The sequence below is a fragment of the Cyprinus carpio genome, chromosome B4 (genome assembly GCF_018340385.1).
Source record: "Cyprinus carpio isolate SPL01 chromosome B4, ASM1834038v1, whole genome shotgun sequence".
NCBI lineage: Eukaryota > Metazoa > Chordata > Actinopteri > Cypriniformes > Cyprinidae > Cyprinus > Cyprinus carpio.
In genome coordinates this window covers 12461995-12477747 of record NC_056600.1, presented here as the reverse complement: position 1 = coordinate 12477747, position 15753 = coordinate 12461995, and the positions used below count along the sequence as shown (strand labels likewise).

General features: G+C 37.2%; 3 protein-coding genes across 3 annotated transcripts in view; all 3 read right to left on the bottom strand.

Moving 5' to 3' along the window:
• Position 1: 1 nt before the first annotated feature.
• On the bottom strand, positions 2 to 7767 carry copg2 (COPI coat complex subunit gamma 2). Its single transcript, XM_042722783.1, has 23 exons — positions 7616 to 7767; positions 6792 to 6844; positions 6630 to 6710; positions 6455 to 6526; positions 5943 to 6022; positions 5690 to 5765; positions 5452 to 5544; positions 5195 to 5281; positions 4958 to 5115; positions 4728 to 4861; positions 4580 to 4647; positions 4290 to 4478; positions 4046 to 4141; positions 3603 to 3846; positions 3230 to 3305; positions 2593 to 2696; positions 2345 to 2470; positions 2037 to 2105; positions 1617 to 1928; positions 1394 to 1491; positions 1178 to 1316; positions 564 to 662; positions 2 to 443 (listed from the first exon to the last, which is right to left on the bottom strand). The coding sequence occupies exons 1-23, from the start codon at positions 7650 to 7652 to the stop codon at positions 313 to 315; spliced, it is 2622 nt and encodes an 873-aa protein (XP_042578717.1). The 5' UTR covers positions 7653 to 7767; the 3' UTR covers positions 2 to 312.
• A 1556-nt stretch (positions 7768 to 9323) lies between these two features.
• Positions 9324 to 11082, bottom strand: ucn3l (urocortin 3, like). Its single transcript, XM_019107804.2, has 2 exons — positions 10694 to 11082; positions 9324 to 10258 (listed from the first exon to the last, which is right to left on the bottom strand). Exon 2 carries the CDS (start codon positions 10247 to 10249, stop codon positions 9806 to 9808), a length of 444 nt encoding a protein of 147 aa, XP_018963349.1. The 5' UTR covers positions 10250 to 10258; positions 10694 to 11082; the 3' UTR covers positions 9324 to 9805.
• A 1787-nt stretch (positions 11083 to 12869) lies between these two features.
• Positions 12870 to 15753, bottom strand: part of col7a1l (collagen type VII alpha 1-like) — a 58812-nt gene continuing 55928 nt past the window's right edge. The window contains exons 109-110 of the mRNA XM_042722633.1: positions 13830 to 13892; positions 12870 to 13168 (exon numbers count right to left, since the gene is read on the bottom strand). Of these exons, the coding sequence (XP_042578567.1) occupies positions 12927 to 13168; positions 13830 to 13892 (305 nt within the window). The 3' untranslated portion in view covers positions 12870 to 12926. The remainder of the gene's footprint in view (positions 13169 to 13829; positions 13893 to 15753) is intronic.

Below are 15753 nucleotides of genomic sequence, written 5' to 3'. Positions count from 1 at the left end.
GTTTTGCACTCTTTCAGACTGTTTTATTATTGATAAATGAAAAGGTTTGTAGTAAAGGCCACAAGGCCAAAATAGCTCAAATACCAGAGAAACAATATTTAGATCTGTTCCACATGAATTAAAGTGGCACAATATTTTAGAAATCTAGAACAGACCAAATAAAGAAAGAGGATGTTTCGGACTCAGAGGATTCATGTCAAGCCACAGAGATGGTTGTGAGAAACATTATAGAGCTACTGTATGGCTATACATATAAAAGCACAATGACCCAGATTGATTGGCATGTGACCAGGTCACTCAAACATTACTCGTTTAGCCGACAGAAGCCAGGATGACGTCGACCACATTCTCATCTGTGCTCCTAACAGTCACCTGCATAGTGACCCCGTCAGCCAGAGCCAGACGTGCCCTCACCAATACATCATGACCTCCCCTAAACACACCTCAGAAAGACAAGATCATAAACCTCATCAGTCAGGTTAGAAAATCAATATCCAGTACACATTTCAGGAACTAAAATTCTCTTAAAACAGAAAAACTGGAGGGATGAAATGAGTACATACCTGCTAGGAACAGAACATGCGAGTTCTTGTTTTCAGGAACTTTGTCCGAGCGCTCGCAAGGCTGCATGCCCAAGAAGCTGATAATGTTATTTACTGCCTCTGTGAAGACAAACATGATAAAGAAATGATCATTTCACATTCCGTTCAACCACAAAACTATTCCTGTTATAATCAAACAACTTTATTGGCTATTCTTATTGATGTACATGAGGATACTGAAAAAGATATTTAAAGAAATAGTTCACCCAAATATGGAAATCTGGTGATGGGGGATGAACTTTTTTTTTTTCTTACTGAGGAACCATTATTATGGATTATAGACTCATACATTGACCAGAAGCAAAGCTCTGATGTATTTGTTTCTTACAAACATGCAGCTTTTAAACTTAGAAAGATGTTAATTGAAGGAATGGAGTCATGTGGATTATTGTGATGCTTTTATCAGCTGTTTAAACTTTCATTCTGACGGCACCCATTCTCTGCAGAGGATCCATTGGTGAGCAAGTGATGTAATGCTTAATTTCCAATAAAGAAAAACTCTACATTTTGGAAGGCGAGTACATTTTTCAGCAAATTTTCATTTCGAGGTGAACCATTCCTTTAAGCAAACTTACCATCTAAAGTTCTGACTGTGGCCAAAGCAAACGTCTCTTCCTTCTCATTATCGTCTCCGATCTCGTCCCACGCTGCACCAAAGTTTGGTTTTAACACCTTCTGTATGTGGTCAGCGACTGTCACCTCTAAATCTTCCAGCTGGGAGGGAAACAAGACAATGAGTGAGGAATGGCCACTGATAAACTTCCCTTTTTTTTTTTTGAAAATTCACATACCACATATTCATCATCATAACCATCATCATCCGGCTCTCCCGTGTTGGGATCACAGTCCCGGACCAGATATTTCATTGTACAGCTGAACGTGCAAGACACTAAGACAAATGCAAACAACAAAACAAAACAAAAATTATTATGGGAAACTCAACATCTATTTGTTGTTCAAATCTGCCCAAGCTAGAAAAGCTTGAGATCACAATGTGAATCAATCCTGTCAGACCTGCTGTGGGGTCACCCTCTGGTAACCGGACCAGACTGTAGCAGGAGCTGGGCTGGCTGTAGGGGAGACTAGGTGCAGGTACATAATTCAGCACCTCATATGCCTCCGACGGCTCCATCTGGACCAGAACCCGCTGCAGCAGCTGGTCATTCAGCGTGTTGGTGCAGTCGAACTGGAAGATCATGTGATTTGCAAAAGTGTGTTTGATGCAGCGCACCACGTACTCCGTCTCTGCTTCTGTTAACTGAACCGGCTCGGACGACTTGAACAGGGGACCCAGGCCCTTGAATTCTGGAATGGCTGCAAGTTGCTCTGATGGAGAAAAATAAGGGGGCTAGTTGAAATGTGGCACAGTTTGCTTCAGACTCTGGTTTAACAGTGCCCACATGCATTGTTTTGCTAATTAGCTAATCTTCTTACCTTGGTAAATGTCTTGGCGGGAAGGTGCAAGCTTTTCAGGAAGTTTGCTTGTTGCCACAGGTGCGATTTCTGGCATGAAAGAGAAAAATGAAGTGAACTTGGGCAATTTGAGCAGTTTTGGTTAAGCTCTGCGATTTACCCCAAACCAGGTTAAGACATAAGATGATTAGCATCCAAATTAGAGGCCAGACAATGGTAGAATGTAACTGAAATGTTTTTTTTTTTGAGCATACGTTATTATGAAAATATTCAGCAATGGATTATGATGAGTCATGAAGTTATTGGCCTGCTGAGGCTCAGGTTCACACCTGTTTTCTGTTCGGTGATGGGTGCAGTGGCCAAGGGAACTGTCTTCATGTCAAATGGTTTCTCAGAGGGCTCCAGTGTGTACTGGTGAAGGGATTTCTCCAGTCCGGGAACAGATACGGACAGACCTGCAAACAGACCATTCAACAACCCTTGTTCACTCACATCAGCTGAATCAGATTAAATACAATATCACAATATATTAACTATCCAGAACAATTGCAACCAACACTTAAACACAAACCCTCACCATTAAAGATGTAAGCGGCATTTAAGGCCTTCTGCTTCTGCTGAAGGACATTCATGTAGAATGTGGCTCTGTCTCTCACCTCATCATCACTGTCCATCATACACCTGTCAGACACACAGTAAATTAGCACCTTTAAACATTTCTCTCAAGAAATGGGCAATAAGCAACATTATTATGACAATATGCATACATTCTGGTAGATATTAGATATTTTTATAGAAAAGTGTTTTTTTGTTTTCTCTGCTTTGCATAATTGTTTTTAGTCCAATTAAATAAGTTATTTAATTGAAATTGTTTTAATCTCTTTATACTATTACATATATATATATAGAGAGAGAGAGAGAGAGAGACTATTTTCAGTTTTGCATCGTTAATCAAATAGTTGGGGAGTTTCTATTTATCACATATCATATTTTAATCAAATTAAATAAGAGGATTTTCTCTTTTTAGTACAAAGATAATAGTACTTTCAGTTTTGTATCGTTTTTAATCCAATCAAATAAATGTATGACTTTCTCCCTTTTTTTTATTTTAACAAACATTCACATTCATTTCCAAACACTCATTTCTTTGTTCATTTACTCTAATACTCAAATTACCTCCCCGACACACAAACTTCCTGCTGCTGAAGGCCTACCTCTTCATCAGAACCAAGACGCTTGGCAGCAGGTCATCATTTTGAGCTCCAAACTTGGCCAGCGCACTTACAGCAGCTTTGAAGAAAAACGTGAGAGGAGAGTCAGAGCAGAAGAACGCTTAAATGTCCTAAAGCTCCTGAGCTTAGTCTCTGGAATCAGATTAATTACAGATTATCAGCCCTGCTTAAATTTACTACTGCTTGCAGTCGGACTGCAGTTAATTATTGGGACATGTGTGAGAAGCTCAAAAAAAAATCTGTACTACTGTATTGCAAACACAACTTCCTGAAATCTTATGATGGCATGAGCAGGTCTTTAAGATCACTGCAAGGAGGTTACCGCATACGTCAAAGGTCACTCAAGATTACTCACCTGCCCGCACCGCCTCGCTCTCCAGCACCACACGGTTGAAGATGAAACGGATGTATTTGGAGGGGGTGGGGGTACGCGGGCCCTCTTTCCCCAGCAGGTGGAGGATTTTAGTGGCAAGTACGGTGTGCTCGCAATCCTCGATAAACTCACACAGGTGGGCCAAGCCTGTTTCCTTACTCTCTGGGTTTTCCTCTATGATACTGATTATACAATCCACAATGGCTCTCTTGTACTCAAAGCCACCCTAGAAAATGGGAAAAAATGAAACATGTCTGATAGAAAAAGTAAATGCTTTTTCAGCTATTTTTGGCGATAAAAATACAGATCAGAAGTAAACCAGTTGTTAAGGGTATCAAGTGTAAATCCGGTTGTGTGGTTTGGAACAAGAAAAGAGATTACGAGAGTCCAGTCTAACAACAGAGAATGTCCTTGAATGAACTTACATCATCTCTCAACATGTTAGAAAGGAAGTTCATCATCACGCTGTGCTTTCTGGGATACTTCTGGCACAGGGCACTGATGGCCTGGACCACAACCACCTGGAAAACAAACACACCATTCCACAGTTTAGAGGAAAATCATCACAGGCAAAACTAATTAACTCCTGAAACATGACTGAATATGCTTCTGAAGCATGCGACTGTTGTCTAATTTAGTTGAAATTCACTGTCTGGGTCATGAAGTCACCTTGAACTCATCTGAGATCTCAGAGACGAAGGAAGAGATCTGCTTCATGAGGCGGTCCACGCTGCTCTCGCTGCCGGTCTTCAGCAGGGTGGTGATGGCCAGGGTGGCGATGCTGCGGTTGGAGTCAGTGATCAGGTTCTCCAGGTCCAGGTTGCATGCGGTCACCGCTGATGGGTGCTTCATTGCCACCTGTGTGAACAAGGGAATTTTTTTTTTGTGGTTATATCACCTCTTTAGAATGTAGTTTTTGCACTATTTGTAGCTGGTGGTACTGCTACATTCAAACCAACCTTATTAAGGGTCCGTACAGCTGCATAACGCAGGGCTGCTTTGGGAGAGCTGCAAAACAGCTGGAGAACTAGAAAGAAAGGCAAAACTCATTTGAAAATCTAGTGTACTCTATTGTGTGTGCTGATAAGACAGCAAAGAAACACTAACCAGACACAGCAGGAGCCAGCTCACGAGCGGTACAATTGGGCATGTGGACGATGGCGGAGGCTGCTTCATAAACCACCATCTCATGTTTATTCCTCAAGCAGCTCTCAATGAAGTCAAACAGTGGGCTATCGTGCCTGTTAAACCACATGAAGACCGACTAGGTAAGTTTACATTATAAGCAACTGCATAACATTGATGAGGCTGAAAAAGCTGATGTCCAACACACGTACCCTCCTTCTGTCTCCTCTAGCAGCTTACTGGCAATGCGAATCATCATGCAGTAAGCAAATGGAGATTTGAGGCCAGATTTGGTGAATTTGTTAAGCATCTTAGTCACAGCCAGACGGTCATTCTTCCTTAAGTGGTATAGAAGACCCAGAGCATGGTACTGTGGAGAGAAATCCCATTTTATTAGAGACGGACAGAACACCAACTCATAAGACAATGTTTTCAAACATTTCACTAACCTGCACCATGATGTTGTCACTTGAAGCCGCCTCCTGAGCTTCATTGACCCAGCGTTTTACCACATCAAAACTCATCTTCACCATGTGCTGAAGAACAAATACACAAACACACCTACATTATCCAGAGCCATAACGTCAGGGGTGGGAATATGTGTAATAAACAGTTAAGCGGTAAACTGACTAGTTTGAATTAATAATAACAGATGGGGGTGGAGATGTATACATGTTACAAAAGTAACACTAGGTTGTGATCTTACCAGTGAGGAGACCAGAGCAGAGCTGGAGACGCTGGGCACTTTGTCCACGATGGCCTGTTTCATGTATCGTTCAATCGCCTGCAGCATGGTGGTCTGATGGTCAAGATAGATGAAGCACAGTTGGAAGGATCATTTATATCATTCTCATCAGTTTATATATAGTTTGTTTCTCACTGATAGCAAATTAAGTCTCCTATACACAGAGATAAATGAGTCTGCAAACACAGTTGAGACTCACATCAGTGATCCTGCAGAGAGCTCTGATTGCCGGTCCTCTGTAAACATCCTCTTTACCAGTCATGTCTTTTGTCAAGCTGAGACACAAACAAAACATTAATCAGAGTCCTTCATAAGGTAACATTGGCAACGTGTGCAAAGATTTCCATTCCTCATCAAACAACATGTTTGTTTACTTTACATATTAGAAAGGGTATATTGTAAATATCTCAGAAAATAAGAAATACACTGCTATGGCAACATGAACTGCTCACCTGCTTGTAACAATTATCACATCCTCTGAGATGTTGGCCATCTCCTTTATAGTCAGGTAGCACATTCTTCTCAGGGTTTGCTAAAGCAAGAGGCAAAAATGAGAAATTATTACATATAAATACATTTTATTCTGAATTTAAATTCAAAACTACAGCTAATAGCGGGAAACACACACATTTTTTTTGTTTTATTTTTTTTTTTGTATTGTTTTATTAATATAGTAGTTAGTGGTTATTGTTGTTATTATATTATTTATTGTTACTTACCATTATAGTTTCTATTAATATTTTGAATTAGCTTTGATTTGTACATTTCCTTGTATATTTCATCCATTTAATTTTAATTTTTAGTAATTTTCTCATGTGTTATTGTCATTTTTTATTTATTCTTGTAACTCTATGCATTTATTCATCCATCCACAATATGCATCTATTGGCCATACCAGCTCTAAATATAGGTTTTGTCATTAAAAAAAAAAAAAAACAGTTATTATGGCTGTAGAGTTTCTTACATCATTAGACTGGAACAGTCTTGTCATTGCAAAGAAAGCTTCAGTGGCCTCTGTGGTTCCAAAGTGCTCACCCTGAATAATAAAAGAGGTTAATGATGGATCAGTCCATAGAGAGCAAAAAAAGAGAAACTGTAGTAGAAAACTGCTGGCTAACTAACAAATAATAATAATGCACCTGGTTGAGCAGGTAGATGATCTTTGTGAGGATATGCAGACATCTTCTCGGATTGATGGGTGTCTCGTTGAAAATCCGAGCCTTAGAAACAAACATGCAACGTAATATACAGCACTAAACAGACGTTTAGCTCTTTTTAAGATTCGGATGCATCAAACTCACCTCCTGTAGTACAGCACTCTTCTCCAGATGCTGAAAGGGGTTTGAGCCACTTCCTAAAAACATCAAAATAAAGCTGTCAATCACCTAAAACCATGTCTTCATTCAAAAACAATATATTAAATCAGAAGATGCCATTTCTTCCATAAAAGTGCACATAGAATAAGTTATAAAAGGACAAATAGCAACTTATTGTGACTCTTCGTTGGAGTTCACTTCAAAACAGCAATATTAGTCACACGTGAAATATAAATCCTATATGCATAGTAAACTAAAACCAAAGAGTTAGATCTTCTCAGTCTGAACTGTCGGAAGATTATAGATTAAGTGCATTATAGGTGAAGTTGTTATGACAGAAGAGAATAGCATCTATGTGTGTAGCCCCTTTAAAGTCATTTATCCAAATTTAATCAACCTAAATCAGAAATTGGCTTTAAATGTCTAAAATATAAAGCTTATCCAGAATATCCACGAAGCAAATATAGTATTTTCATTGTTGACATTTGTATTGTAACGTTACATCAATAAAAGGAACTGCTAGCACATTAGCTTCCTAAAGATTAAATAAACATACTACAGGATACTGCAAAATCACACAGCTACTACCGTTAAATACCGACAGAATTAGGTATAAAACTGGAACATGCACATTAATTTTATGTGTTAAATAAGTTATATTTTCAATTCAAATTACAGATGTTGTGCTGTGGCCTGCAGACGCTCTTCCTTAGCAAAACAACCGACATCATTTCGGTCACTGGAATAAGCTGTTATTTATAAAATACTGATTCTATAACGTGTCTGCGTGCATTTAATATTAATCTTACCAGACTCCTCGTCCTTCTTGTCAAATTTCTTGATCATTTTGCGGAATGTTTGACAGCAGAAAACGAGATGATCAGACAGTCATTCACGCTCCTTTCCTCCACGTCAACTAGTGTGACGTATGTTGTGAGCTGGCGGTAAACATGGCGCCCACCAGGATCATGCTTCAAAATAAAAGTCTGTGCTTAAAAGTCGGAATAACGACGATGTTCATTTTTTGTTATATATATATTAAAAGTCGGAATAACGACGATGCTAATTTTTTGTTATATATATATTTTTGTATATTTTTAAATATTATATATATATATATATAATTTTAAATATAATTACAAATATCATTTATAATATATGCATTTATTGTTTAACCAATTTTAAATATAATTTATAATTATTTGCGTATTATAATATGTGTTTGTAATGTATAGAACAATAAATTATTTAGAATTATCTATATAGGCTAGGTATAATATTTATTTTTAATATTTGTTCTGAGAGAACAACGTTGAACAGTGGGTCTCGATGGCGATGCCATATCACTGTAAAATTTAATTCTGTAGTTTTTACAAAATAATTTTGGCAGCTGTGGGTGCCGGAATAATTTTGTAAAAAATACAGAAAAACTGTAAACAATTTACGGCCAAAACCTGATAATTTGAATAATTTTGTAAAAAATACAGAAAAACTGTAAATTTATGTAAACTAGTAAATTCAGCAACACACTCTGCTATTAAAATCTGTTTTGGACCTTCAACATACTGACAACCACCATAATAATGGAGGTGGTATAAGAGAAATCCACTTGAAGAATCAAAGCTCATCAGAAGTAGCTTCGACAAGCAGAAGTATAAACTAATATATAGAAGGACACAAAACACCATCATGGTAACACACATGACACTTAAATAATGCAATAAACATTCATTAAACAACAGAAGACGTAACATAAAGCCCAAACGTACATAACTGATACCAAAATTATAAAACAAAAAAACATGATTATTTAAACAAAATACATTCAAATGTGGAGTGTCATGCAGGGAATTCTGGGAATATTAGTTTACAGGTTTGACTGTAGATTTTACATTGATTTGTTCTTTTTTACTTCTAAAACCGGACAATTAACAGCATTTTACTGTAAAATTACATGAAATGTCTGGTTAGATCTTTTACAGTTTTTATTTGCATTTTTTACGTGAATTTATTGTTGGAATTTATTGTTTTTTTGTTTTTTTCTTTTTTATTTTATTTTTTTTATTTTTATATTTTTTACAGTTTTTACTAAATTAAAATTTTTTTGGGTGTTAACCTAATAGTAGTTTCTTTCAGTCTTCACCAAAACGTAGATTCTATCTGAAAAATTGATCAAATATTTATTATCCATAACTCTGCTAGCAGCATAAACAATGGTAACCTTCTCTATAATTACTGCATTGACTAGTCGGTCTAAAATGTAGTTGTGAAAAGTGAAAGGAGTGATGTTTTTTTTTTATATGAGTAGATTCTTATGTCTCTTAAGATGCGTAATAGCCTACAATGAAATTCTCCCTTGAAATAATTACCTTCAAATGGACGCTTTGTTTACATTTGCATTTGTTTTTTTTTATTAAACGATAAAATTATTATTTTCAGTACAAAAATATTTAACTGTCGGTTTTATCAACCCGGAGTTTTAAGAACTTTACAAATCAGAAACCATCAAGTCGTGTATCTTATAGAGCAGTCATTTTTAATACTAATCAGGTCAACTTTCATCTGAGGTGAACAGACAAAATTGTTTTAATGAAAAGGGAGACATGAAGGAAAAAATATGTCGTAGGCTACTTCCCTCCGATACATACTCCAATCATTGTCTCTTTAAAGCTTGAGTTCAGAAATTAAACAAACACTTTTGTTTACAATTGCCATGAGTCTCTCTAGGTAATGAGCCAATTTAAAATAATTTCCTGTAAAACAGCATTAAATCTGACAAGCATGGCATGCCCCTTAACAAGACCAAACTAGTATGCGTTTAGTGGGTAATAAATCAAAACCCAAATATCATCTGTTAATACGTTCCATTAATTTTCAGTATTGCTTCTTATGCAACTGAAAAAAAAAACTTTTATTACATTAAATTAGAGATGACATGCCTCAGTTGGTAACAAAAAGATATCTGTTAAAGTCAAATTAGTGACATTAATTGGAGGAGTTCATTTTCTCTTTCCAATCTGCGCCAGCAAGCGCGCGTTGTCGTCCGCCTTTGCTCGCAGATTCTTGGCTTTGGCAATGTTGAAGAGGATGTTCATTATGTTGGTGGGGACGTCGAGGGAAAGAGTGACCTGGCTGCGTCGGTCGCTCTTCGCACTATTACGGTACAGTTTACTCCTGAGCTGCGTCTGGCTCAAGTATCTGTATTTGGACGCTGGTATTGTCCTCCTTTCGCGAGGCTCCTCGGAGGAAAGCGAGTGCGCTGACTTGTACATGAGGTTTAGACTGTCCAGCAGGGAATTTGCTGGTTGCCCGTTATCATTCGTCTCGGAGAACACTTCATTGTTGCAAAGAAAGTTGGACACGGGGTCGTACGTCGGTAAGCAGAGGCTGGAAACCGGTGCGCAAAGAAGTGCCAGAGCGAGGAGGGTCCGCGCGAGCCACATCGTTTTGCCCTGTTGAACGGAGGCGCATTAGAATACATACAAAGCAAGTACTTTAAGCATGCTTTCAGATTAATATTTTCTGCGTAATGATAACTTTATTAATACTTTTTGTAAGAAAGTTTGTATAGAAACTGTCCTATGCACATTAAATACGAAGTTAATGTTCAACTAAAAGTTAGAATTGTCTTTTTATACTAACTCTCGTGTTGTTCCAAATCTCTCCTAAGTTTTTTTCTTCTTTTGTGCAACACAAAATGTGTTGTTAGCCTGTCGCAATTTACTTTGTATAGCTTACATAATGCAATGATGACAGAAGCTTTCAGCCTCTAATATTCTTGTGTTCCATAAATAAAGTCAGAGATTTGGAACAACCTCTGGGTAAATTGTTACAATTGTTATTTTCCAGTAAAAATTTCCCTTGAATCTAATGCAAAAGTACCTTACCTGCACTGTTTGAATTAGGAGAGTCTTCTGAAGTGATGCACTGTCAGGTCAACCAGAACTTCTGGATCGTGAATCCAAAGTGTTATTAAAAAGGCAAGCAAGTCAACAACTCATTGTCAACTTAATGTCGCATTGAATCATAAGAGTGATTTAGAGGCTATGATATCTCCCTGGCTGCTCATAATATGTTTGCCTATTGAATGTGCATTCATTTAGTATAAGCCCAATTACGCTGCAGTCGTACGCCAGCAATAACGTCATTTATTGGGATCCTCCCAGTAAAATGAGGGGGTGATTGATGCGCTCGTGCACCCAAGACGAGTTAACCGTCACCATATAGTCTATTTTGAGCTTAATATTTGAAGCCAGCCTGTTATTATATGAAATGATTTATTTGCGTTATAAATTTCATTTTATTACTGTAGCCTATTAGCCGTTTAACCAACTCGATCTCACGAAAAAACGCAACTATTTTGTGAGGTGGCAAGTTTTCGTGTGAATTTGTATGAAATAGTGCGATTTTTTGTTAAGCTCTACCCCTAAACCTAGCAGTCAGTGTGGCATAAGCAAAGCAGATCATAGGACAGATCATGAATGGGGTCTTTTTTATGAATTCTTACAAACAAGCCACCAGTTTGGCATAGTGCCACTGCCAAATATCAGCTTGCTGTGAGATTGTGTTGGAGTCATAGACTGTAAATAGCCTTTCTTCCACTGTAAAAAGTGAAGCCAAAATGTCCAATAAAATTATTAAAACAAAATAAATACATGGTATATAATTTGACAGATTCATCCAAAGACATTCAGGATCATGGACAGCGCAACACTTTATTTACATTCCATCTGTATTAAGCCATTTATAAGGGTCTGTTTTATTGTTTTCTCAGTTTTCAGGGTCATTGACCATATCTAATGTTTGTGTCCCTTTTTAGACCTCCCTGTGAGTTAATTGCTCTGCAGTTCATGCTTATAAGTTTAATGAGTTTTCTTCCCACTTCCCTTTAATGATTGATTGCTTTGCTATTAAGGGCTCAGAAGTTTGGAGACTTCATTAACTATCACCTTTATAGATTGTAAACATTGTGCACTGGGCTGGACGATAGTATATTTATTCCACATGACTTTAAAGGAAGCTCATTAAACCTTTAAAACTACAGGCTATATTTTAAAGCAGGTGTAAAGAGCGTCTGTTCTCTGTAGTGTACACAATGAAGTTCACTCAGGGATCCCCATAGACACACTGTAAAGGGCGTCCTGTCTTCTGAATTGTACCACGGTCTTGAAATTGGACTACGGCCTGCTACACGGGCCCCCTGCTGCTGGGACATATGTAAAGAGCGAGAAACCTTGGGATGCAACAGGGAGCAGCTTGGTCGGGGGATTATATAAGACAGAACAGAGTGAATGTCAAAGCTGTTAAGACTGGAAGATATGGAGGGGTAAAAATAATGAGGAAGGAAACGCAAACATTCACAAATGTGCACAAATAAGCCACCCACAAATGCAGCAATCTATTTGCTTCAAATACACACACACACCTTCTCCGCCTGCCCCCAGGAGACACCGTCCAGACACGACTCGACAAACATTTCTGAAGAAACGCCAACATGGCAGCATTTATACACACCACAGGGCCAAGCTCAGAGAACACGGTCCAAAATCAGAGGTCACGATGTGAAAATGTTCTCACGCACACACCCACCAACCCACAGGGACCTACAGTACATAGCTCATTCAAAAATATATTCATTTCATTGTTTTAATTGTCTCACAAAAGCAGTCAGATTAAGAACATTTTACAAACAGGACCATTAGTGCAAAATGATAAACCTCATGGTGGACAGGTTATAAACACATATTCGGTTATATTAATAGTGCATTCACTCTTAGAATCATGACCTTGTTTATAAGCATCAAACTATATTTTTTAAATAAAAACATGGCATATTTGTAAGAAATAACTACAACAGTGCAACAATGTGTAGTACTGTAGAAGTAAAATGCAAACATGACGTAGTATAATTTTTTTTTCTGCCATATAAAGCTGTTATAAACTAATATACATATAGGATGGCATTGTACAAAAATAGTATTTTTTGTGAGATAGAATTCAGTTTAATTGTTAAAAATAGTATATTTCTCCTCCTCAGGATCCAAAATCTGTAAAAAGATAAGAATATTAAATTAAATTAATTTTGATTAAAAATAAATGTCTTTAGCATCTTTCGAACAATCACCTCTGATCATTTATATTGGAACCTGAAGTCTGAATTCTGATTGGCTCTTTACCTCTCCTCTCCAGAATACATTGACTTTCACAGTCCTGTTTGGAGCTGAAGCGGTTCCTGTTTCCTCCACAGCCACCATACACAAAGGGACGGCATTCTCCTGAGACGGCGTAGTAGTACCAGAGCAGGATGTATTCAGTGCAGTGGCCCTCAGACATGGGTTCAAGGCACAGATCAGCGGCTAGGTCTGCATTTAATGGAGGCAGCATTAATAAGTCAGTTTCAAAGGGAGTGTAAATGCATTCAAACTAATATTCTAATGAAATTAATGTTTCAAAAATGTATTAAATCAATAAAATTATGAATAATTAAAAATATATAATAATATAATCTAACAATGGTTCCACTTTTTAATCAAAATTAATCTTGAATTTCACTGTCAGTCAAATGTTCTTATCTCTTTTTCTCTTTCTCACACACATATGCACTTGTATACACGCAAGCTTACACACTTGTGGAGTGACGATTTGAATGTTATTTTTATCAGTGGATTAATTCTGCTCTTATCTGTCTGTTTCCGTTCCTTGTGTCTCATATAATACTGTGGATGTGACAGAAATAGACTGTGGGAAAAAAAAAAGAAGTGCATAAAATAATCTTGGCTATGTCTAATGCGTTGCACTTTTGGTGCCAGGACCATTACTGTGTACTTTTTGGACTACTTTCCCGGACATACAACCAAAATTCCCATTGCCAACACTTTTTATTCAAGGACCAGGTTTAATTTGTGCAGAAAATCATCTGACTGTATTGCTTATGTGAGCAGTTTTAGCTGTATTAACGTGTTAAAAGCACTTGGAGCAGCAGTCAGCAGAGGACGATGTTCTCCTCTTTTACTCCACACATACCTGAGTGGAGTTTGAGTACACTTCTCTTTTCTCTCTGCTCTCCATCTCCCTCAGTATTGGCTCCTGAGTGCAACAGAAAAGCTTATATTATATCCAGATTTTTTGATATAAAGGAATGGTTTGCCCAAATTTGCTAAAAATGTACTCATCCTCAAGCCATCCATTATGTAGATGAGTTAGTTCAGATTTGGCAAAATGGAGCATTACATCACTTGCTCACCAATGGATCCTCTGCAGTGAATGGGTGCCGTCAGAATGAGAGTCCAAAACAGCTGATAAACACATCACAATAATCCACAAGTAATCCACACAACTCCAGTCCATCAATTAATGTGACATGAAAATAAATGTGTTTGTAGTTAACAAATTCACCACTAACACTAAGAACCGTTGCTTCTGGCCAAATATGAGCCCATAATCCATGATAACACTTCCTCTAGAGAAAAAGTATATTCTATGTTGTCTTCTCACATCAAAATCTCCTGACATATTTGTTTTCAACTGTTTTGGACTTGGTGCTTGGTTTCCTGTTTCAGACAAGACATCTTTTTCACTGGAGAAAACAATATTATGGATAGAGGGCTCATATTTTAGCCAGAAGCAATGGTTTGAAGCTATGCATGCAGCTTTTTGCTTCACAAGACATTAATTGATGGACTGTAGTTGTGTGGATTACTTGTGAATTATTGTGCTGTTTTTATCAGCTGTTTGGCTCTCATTCTGACGGCACCCATTCACTGCAGAGGATCCATTTGTGAACAAGTCATGTAATGCTACATTTCTCCAAATCTTTCTGAAGAAGAAACAAAGTCATCCACATATTAGATGGCCTGAGGGTGGGCACATTTTCAGCAAATTTTCATTTTAAAGTGATCTATTCCTTTAACACCAAGTACATCAAAATACAAAGTCATTGCACAAACATAATCACATGTATGTGTTACAGGATAACATCTAGAAGTCATCCGGATGAGGTTTATTTCTTAATAATGATGGTATATTTTTCTGATATTACATGACTATTTACTGAATAAATTAAATAAACGGACATGAAACACTGATTTAAGCTGTCATGATTTTATTAGAAGACGATGCCTGATTAACCTTTGCAGATCTCCAAGCAGCACACAGAGACAGTAGTGGCGTTTTGTCCTAAATGAATCATTGTTTTTTAATGAATTGGTTGAATCAATGATTCAATGATTCTGCCAGTTATCACCACCTATGGCATGCCAATGTATCATTGAGAAAGAGCCTCTAAAAATTCTCACTACAAATCAACAAACTGACTGTCTGCACTATGCAGATAAAAAAAGACAGATAAAGACAGACAGATAAAAAAAAAAAAAAAGTTCAGAAATAACTAGTGTATAATAAAGATCAATTGTTTGTGTAATGGAAACTTTATCAGTCATCAGTGGTTTTCTTATTCTTTATTACATTCTTTATTCTTTTTCCTTTATTTATTCTATGACGTACTTAATAGATGATGAGAACCAGTGTTGCTAGGATATGATTGCCTGAAAAGTCTATTCATTCATTATTTTTCTTCCATCTGAAGTGGACATCATATAATAATGTAGCCAACTAGATAACATGTACTCTGTCTTTGTTCATATTTTGATAATTGAAATTAACATCAGGCTCCAATGAGCAACTAGTTTATGGTTGGTGCAAAAAAAAAAAAAAAATAAAAAAAAAGATTTTTCTTTTTTTGAAGTGTGACTCAGTTGCTTAAAATAACACAGAGAAGTAGACCATGCAGAACCTGTGCGTATGACTTTTGCGTATGATTTCCTGTTTTCCATCAGAGAAAGAAAAGCTGAACGGTGTTTATGGATGACTTAATGTTCATAAGACAGAGCAGAAGTTCATATGAAGATAAAACTGATTATATAAATCTACAGTACCCCCATGCAAACCC

What these genes read in the sequence shown, in the direction of transcription:
- copg2 (XM_042722783.1), bottom strand. Translation starts at nt 7,652, where the DNA reads ATGATCAAGAAATTTGACAAGAAGGACGAGGAGTCTG. An exon ending in GTGATAATTGTTACAAGCAG is followed by an intron (nt 5,766 to 5,942) that starts GTGAGCAGTTCA and finishes TTTGTGTCTCAG; the next exon opens with CTTGACAAAAGACATGACTG. An exon ending in GCATGTTCTGTTCCTAGCAG is followed by an intron (nt 444 to 563) that starts GTATGTACTCAT and finishes TGTCTTTCTGAG; the next exon opens with GTGTGTTTAGGGGAGGTCAT.
- ucn3l (XM_019107804.2), bottom strand. Translation starts at nt 10,249, where the DNA reads ATGTGGCTCGCGCGGACCCTCCTCGCTCTGGCACTTCTTTGCGCACCG.